This window comes from Schistocerca piceifrons, chromosome X (assembly GCF_021461385.2).
Source record: "Schistocerca piceifrons isolate TAMUIC-IGC-003096 chromosome X, iqSchPice1.1, whole genome shotgun sequence".
Taxonomy (NCBI): domain Eukaryota; kingdom Metazoa; phylum Arthropoda; class Insecta; order Orthoptera; family Acrididae; genus Schistocerca; species Schistocerca piceifrons.
Window position 1 is genome coordinate 638183230 of NC_060149.1, and position 7803 is coordinate 638191032.

A 7803-nucleotide genomic window follows, 5' to 3' on the forward strand; every position below is an offset into this window, starting at 1 on the left:
CAGCAGTTTAAAAAATACTGAAACAATCACTCAGAATGGTTCAAATGGCTCTAAGGACTATGGGACTTAACATCTGAGGTCATCAGTCCCCTAGACTTAGAACTGCTTAAACCTAACTAACCTAAGGACATCACACACATCCATGCCCGAGGCAGGATTCGAACCTGCGACCGTAACAGGCGTGGTGCCGGACTGAAGCGCCTAGAGCCGCTCGGCCACAGCGGCCGGCAATCACTCACAAGTCACATTTTAACACTTCAAATATCACACATACCAGATGTCACAAAGAAAAACAAACCATTGGAAAGAGTAACATGGGGTATTTCACAGACTGAACAATCCTCCATCAAAACATGCAATCAATAAAAAATAAAATACAGCTATTAGAAGTTGAGCTCCAATCTTTGAACTGCACAGTGGTTTTTATTACTGAGCACTGGTGTAGAGATAGAAATCCAACATATAGTATTATCATTATATGAGAGGGCAAACTCTTACGGCATAACTAATTCACGGGGTGGAGGATCATGCATTTATATCAGAAAAGGAACACAGTTCAAATCAAGACATGATCTCAGTACAGTAACTGAAGACAAACGTTTTGAAATATCAGCTATTGAATTCTTGATATCACCAAGAAATTAATCATTTTCTGTGTGTATAGATCTCCCAGAGGTAGTGTGGACACTTTTTTCAATAAATTAACAGAAGTTCTAGATAAAGTCTCAAATACAAAGGTCAACATAATACTGTGTTGGGACATTAACATTAACACTAATATCATAAATGAATCCAGCAGCATCTTCATAAACATCCTTTAAAGTTTTGGCATGTCCCTATTGGTCAATAGTGCAACAAGGGTTACTACAGTGACTGCATCAGTAATTGACCATGTGGCCACAAATATGGACAGGGAAAAATGTGATGTAGCTGTAAAAGATCTCAGACTATCAGACCATCTCTGTCAAATAACAACAGTTAAATCACGCATCGAATCATTCCATAAACTACAAGCCTACAAATGACATCCACCATAAATCAAAATAAAAGGTTTTTCAAAAGAACTAGAAAAACAAAGCTGGGACAAAGTGTATAAGGAAACTAATGTGAGTATGAAATCTCCCAAATTCTCCACTTGATTAAATTGAACATTGAAAAGGCATTTCCAAAAGTATACATGCCTGTATCATCGCAATGATCCAGATTTATTTCTATCATAGATACAAAAAGATCTATAGGAAGGTGCTGATTGCTGCAAAAAAGTCATTTAATGACAAAATAATATAAACTGCAGAGAATAAAAGCAAAGCAATCTGGGATGTTATAAAAAAGGAAACGGGGAGAAGTAAACAAACGCAGAATGACATACTGGTAAGGGAGGGGGATACGGTAATAAACGATCCACAACACTTAGCAAACTATGTAAACGAGCATTTTTCAAGTATTGCAGAGAAGTTGCAGCAATAGTTCCTATAAATAATGTTGCATTAAATGCAATGACGTTACTTCTAACCACAGAGAATGAAGTCAATAAAACTGTTCAGAATCTAAAAAATAAATAGTCAGTAGACTTAGATGAAGTACCAATGTGTGTACTGAAACAGTGCATAGGGATTATAGAAGGCCGCTTAACAAATATAATAAATGAATCCTTCACATCACGGACATTTCCAGAGCAGTTAAAACAGGCAAGAGTTGTACTTTTGCTTAAGAAAGGTAATGCAGAAGACATAGAAAATTATCAGCCCATTTCCTTGCTGTCAGAATTCTCAAAAATAATAGAAGCAATTATGAAATTATTTTAAATTGGTCTAAACTTGTAAATACTTTGAAATGTCCTATATCCTTGCAAAAAGAGATTTATGGATGAATAGAGCTACTACTACTACCACTACTACTACTAGGATATGTCATTTTGTGTATAATACACAGAATACTAGCGAAAGAGAACCGCCGTAACAACAGATATGCATTAGTGCGTATAAAAAACTATCTCAATGGTCCAAAGGATCTAAACGAGTCTGAGGAAGTTCTATACAGAATGAAAAGCGTGTCTCTAAAAGAAGTATGTGAAAATCAGCAATAGAAGATTCGACAAAAAACTTTGCATTGTGAGATGTGTTAGTACTGTATGACAAACAGCTTTCTCAGAAATCTTGTAAAGCAGCGAAGCAAGGAGAACTGCCTGTAGTAACTCACTTTAACTCTTTCCAACTTTTTATAAGGTAGTTCGATAAAGGAGCATATTAATTTGTCGGAAACGCGACCGCACCCGAAGGATATATTGAACGGCTGATCGAGTGCAGCAGTAATGTGTGGCGTACTGATTTGCATAAGATTGCTTCATCATAGCAATGGAAGTATTCAGGTCGAATCTTAAGTTTTGTAATTTAGTCTTCTTGTTGCTTGTTCCATGGAACTTCAATATAGAAAAGTAATATATATCTCTAACTGTTCCTGTGAACGAATTTGCCTTGGGATATCTTGCAGTCATTTTGGAATCTTCTTTGTTTCAGTATCGAGTTGCACCGGAGGATCACCCCAACCAAAACTCTTAACATCCAGAAACCGGGCTGGCGGGGTACAACGATCTTTTAGTTTGGACTGCCCATCTGCCCGACATGCAGGCGGGTGAGGACGGCGGCTCGTTCTGGGAGCCGGGCAACTACAGCAGCACAACGCAGCGCATCGCGGACGGTCGCCGACTGTGTAAGGACCTGGTGGCTCTCGTTAAGGAGAGGGCGGACATTGAGAAAGCCTACGCCAAGGACCTGCACGGCTGGGCCAAGAAGTGGAGTGATCTCGTCGATAAAGGGCCTGAGTATGGAACGACAGAGGCACTATGGAAAGGCATACTGATCGAAGCGGAAAAACTGGGTGACTTGCACATGAAAATCAAAGACAAGCTGTGTAATGACGTAGTAAAGGAGGTAAAAATTTGGAAAAAGGAGTCGTATCACAAGTCTATGATGCAACTAAAGGAAAAGAAAGAAATGGAAGATGCTTTTAAAAACGCCCAGAAGCCCTGGGAGAAATTATTTTACAAAGTGGATATAGCTAAAATCGACTATCATATAGCATTCAGAACCGAACGTTCTGTTTTTAACCAGCTGAGAAATGCTTTTGCTGATACTGACTTGTCGCTGAGTCAGGTGAGAAAGATACAGGATCGCTCAATACAGTCAAGAGAGAACTTACGTAAAGCAAAAGGAAAATATGAATCAGTTCTTCGTGATTTACACTTGTATAATCCCAAATACATTGAAGATATGACAGCTGTTTTTGAAAAATGCCAAGAAATGGAGGGAGAGAGGTTGAAGTTCTTCAAAAAAATAATGTTTTCCGTTCACAAATGTCTGGACTTATCTCAAGATCCTACTTTCCTGCAGATATATGCAGAATTTTATGAGGCAGTTGATAACGCTAATCCCGAGAGAGACTTACAGTGGTGGTCAAAAAACCGTGGAACTCACATGGCTATGAAGTGGCCAACTTTTGAGGAATACCAAGAAAATTGGAGGGAAATCGTAAAACGCAAATCAAAGACGGAGGTAGCTCCTGGAACTACTCTTACAAACTGGAGAGCTCTTGCAGAAGATGCTTACGAATCCACTTCACGTAGCAACAGAAACGAGATGTCTGCACAAGACCAGACTGATAACAACGACCAAAATACTGCCATAGCAAAGGGAAACATTAAAAAGGCTACTTGTGGCTTTATGAAAGAAACGATAATAAGTAAAAATCCATTTGAGGATGATGAAAGTGATAACGACACTAGCATAACATATATTGACAGTGGAGAGTATGGAATACCAGTGAGAGCACTTTATGACTATGAAGCGACAGAAGCAGATGAACTAAATCTTAAAGAAGGAGACATATTTGAGAAGCTTGAGGATCAAGATGCGCAGGGATGGTGCAAGGGGCGCAAAGATGGACGTATTGGGCTGTATCCTGCAAATTATGTAGAACTCGTGGAACACGTGGAACAAGAGGAACACGTGGAACAATAGGCACAGTCCTGAATCTGTAACCAGCTCGCTCATCTTCTTCCAGTTTTTGTATCATGAGCTGGTGCCATCATTTTTCGTCTCTTCACACCTTCAGAAGATCCAATTAGATATTAAACAAAAAATTCTCTTGTTGTCTTGTGACTAAAAAGTCAGCGAGGTGGTGTAATTTTTTTTCTTGTTTTAGAAGGCATGAAACAATTTTTTTTCAATCCTAACTGAGAACATAAAGACTGACGTGAGTGTTAAAATGATCTGATCGCCGCCAGTAATTTCGTGGCTATTATTGACGATCTGTTTCTTGTGTATGAGCAGGAAGTGTTATCAGTATTAGAACACAGTTGTGTATTCTACCAAAGACAGTTGACTAGGAAGTGTTATCAGTATTAGAACACAGTTGTGTATTCTACCAAAGACAGTTGAGCAGTGCCTTATATGTTCGGACAAATTGCTTTCAGTGTTTCTACTGTATTGCTTAGTTCATGATTTGTATTTTACTCGTATCATACTGTGATATATGACTATTTGTATTAATGTTATTTTCTGTTTTATTAATAAAATGAGGTTACAAAACTTCTGTGCATGAGGCACTACTAACTCTTGATGAGCAACGAATAGTTCAAGAATAACATCCAAGTTATGATGGTAAGTTTGCACAGTACAACGATGAGAATGGTTGCTCTACCAAAGGAAAGTCAGTCATAGAGCAGTATTAACTGATTCACGAAAACAATAGAGAAACAGGGCCGCCACAAGCATCATATTCGCCTGAAATGAAAAGGTAGGTTGAATTTTCTAACATCAGAAATTACACAGCATCAATAGTGAATAACACTTAACGCAAAATTTATATGAAAATCGTGGAGCGAAAACTGTAGTGGTTATAGTTACGGAAATAATTACAGTTATCTTGCTCATAACTCCACTACAAGAATTCGCTCAACTTTGACTATTAAACTGGACTTAGACAGTACAAGAGGAAAAAGCCGAAAGAACATTAACTGCACGCCAGAGCTCTATGTTCCACACAAACTCATATTACTGTTAAGCGAAGCTCCATGTTGTCGAACCTGAAATCTAAGCATCCTGCCCCTCGTTCCTGACTCAGATCTTCGCACTGCACGCTGTTCTGGCCTAAGCTAACTCGATGATTAGGACTGCAAGTGACGCGATCTCTCGCTTTCTTCCCAAGTAGCATGTGCAGACTGGCTGCTACCCCAGTAGGTCTACGTAGACCGTGGGCGCTAACTGTCGAAGTCTGTTCCATAGCCTGGTGAAAGGTGGAGGACTTCGCAGAACCCCAAATCGGAAAGCCCAAGACTTCTTTCTATGGCATCTGGAAACAGAATTGAATTCTTCCTTCATCAGAATCAGGATGAATCTGTTTCGCTATGCGTGGCTCGACACCTGAGCTCAGTAGCGTGTGCCCCCTCCGCATCCATAACCAGTCATGAGGTGGACACGGAGACGCTGCTCCCAATCAAAATAACTTACAATAATATTTAATTTCCACCAGTGAAATGAGCACAGAAGTGTCAGTCGATCGCACCCACATCTCAAGCAGATGCGCGCCCGAACTCCCTTCTCTAGCTGCTACCACAGACGTGCCTTCCCCACAAGAATGCAAGTCAAAAGCCAAACATGTAACTTTAACTTCCCTCTGTTTTTTTTTTTTTTTTTTTTTAACGAGACCTTGGAAAAGACGTTATGTGCAGTGAACTACTCTGTCGCCACATTGCTAAGGATCATAATTTTATCGAGCAAAATTCGTGGCGTTCCTTCAGCCAGCTGAGTGCCACTAGAGCCTCAGTTTTATTACCCTGTGCATTTTCTGTTTCTAAAGAAAAGGCGTTTTCAATCACTCTGACAACTATTACCGCATTCAACTTTTTTCAGCTCGCTCTGAATAACTACCGACACACCCACAAAAAAAATCATACATATACACTCTCTCTCCTACGACACACACACACACACACACACACACACACACACACACACACACACACACACACGCAAACGCGAGCTCGCAAGCACACACACGCACGTACGCATGCGGATATAAAAAGAATAGAAATGAACAGATATTAGTTTTCAGCATATACTTCATTAGGTTGGGAACGTTTACGTAAACAAATCAAACGGAAAGAGACAAAATGAACACACAGTAGTTAAGATTTCAAATCACAGTTTTCTGTAAAATATCTACAACTAGTGTCAGAGGACTAATATTGCTCCACAACAGTTAGCTTAAAGAACACGAAAATTGTGCAGAAAAAAGTTTGTAACAAGAAAATGTGCTTATTTTTCGTAAGTGAAATAACAGTTTGACCTCCAGCATGTGACCAGATGAGAGGGAATGCAGATGCCAGCGAAAAAACAAGAATAACTGTAAGTAATCACTTATTTACATAAAAAAGACATAAACTGGTTTATAATTTACAGATATCGCAAGTGAAAACAAAACTGTATCTTTCTAGATCCCACTGAAGGCGCCTTAAAGTAAAGAGCGAAATGCGTCAGGAAGAAATAGAATACAATATAGCAAGAGAAGGCGGTTTTTAATTACGAAACAAACATAGCCGTTCTGAGGATATTTATTTGAAAAAAAGAGAGTGAAAGCTAAATTACATGTGATACTGTTTGAAGCGAGGGCCCATCTGAGAGGGTTCCTGTCACTCACATTGCCATTTTCCTCTTAAGGGTTGGAGCAGTTCATGCATACATCCATGCATGCATATCCGTAGGAACATTGGATCGTACTTCTTCATATTTGTCAGCCAATGGCCTGCGACTAAAAATAAATTGTCACCCCTGTACGATTATAACATAATGTTTAAGGGTGCAGGAAGTAGACACATGGTCGACGGCGTATGGAAGTTTGGGTCTGGCCGTTAGCCATACACTGACAGCTGAAGCGGATAAGACGACTGCTCGCTTAAAGCAAGAAATCTGGGTTCGAGTTCCTGTCCGGCACAAATGTTCACTGTTGTCATCCCATTATACAGCTGGAGCTGGTTCAAATTCGCAACTGCGAAAGCATTTCATGCCTTTCATAACGGCTGGAGCCACTGCAGTGCCTGTTCCTTTGGACATGCAAGAATCTCGTAAGAAACATAGCCTCACACGCATTTACAACACAGACATTGTAACTTTCTAACCTCCTCCTAACTAATCGACCTCAATGACAGTGAAAAATTAAACCGCGTGTACCTAATGGAAATTTGGGAAAAGCAATCGTCACCGAAGTTAATGTGTCGGTAAAGAGGGAGGAAAGTGTTACATTTAAATGAAAGGAAAAATGCAAATGAAATTGGTGGAAATTAATTTTGAAACGGGGTAAAGTTAATAAAGAAAGTAAATATGCGGGCGCTACGTTAACAATTAACTGACGTTAATTAGATATTTGAGATTTGGGGAAAATTACGGTCGCCAGTCCTATGGACAACTACTATAATAACTGGAAATGAAAGATTAATGCACATATAATTAGCACTAAAAGCGTGGCACCTGAAGGTTGACACGTGTTGTGTGCAAACTGAATGTTTGACAGAAGTAATAAATTTCGCTGCACTCTGACTTAATTTAGCAAAAGAATTAATAAAACTGGAAAACTGAACGTTAATTTAGTGATTGAAATTAATACTGAACTTTGTTTCTGAAGCACTACGAAATTCAATAAAATAAGGTTAGTATTGGGCTACCTCAACAATCATTTCAAAAGCTACTTGAATCTACGCAATTTAGATATAAGAGGTTTAACTATGAACTTGAATTAAATGATTCAACA

The 7803-nt window shown here is 39.2% G+C and overlaps 1 protein-coding gene across 1 annotated transcript; it reads left to right on the forward strand.

Annotated features, from left to right (window-relative positions):
* Positions 1–2621: 2621 nt before the first annotated feature.
* Positions 2622–4016, forward strand: LOC124722565 (protein kinase C and casein kinase substrate in neurons protein 2-like). Its single transcript, XM_047247705.1, has one exon. The coding sequence runs from the start codon at positions 2622–2624 to the stop codon at positions 4014–4016; it is 1395 nt and encodes a 464-aa protein (XP_047103661.1).
* The last annotated feature ends 3787 nt before the right edge of the window (positions 4017–7803 follow it).

Excerpts from the sequence above, each read along its gene's own strand:
- LOC124722565 (XM_047247705.1), top strand. The coding sequence starts at position 2,622 with ATGCAGGCGGGTGAGGACGGCGGCTCGTTCTGGGAGCCGGGCAACTAC.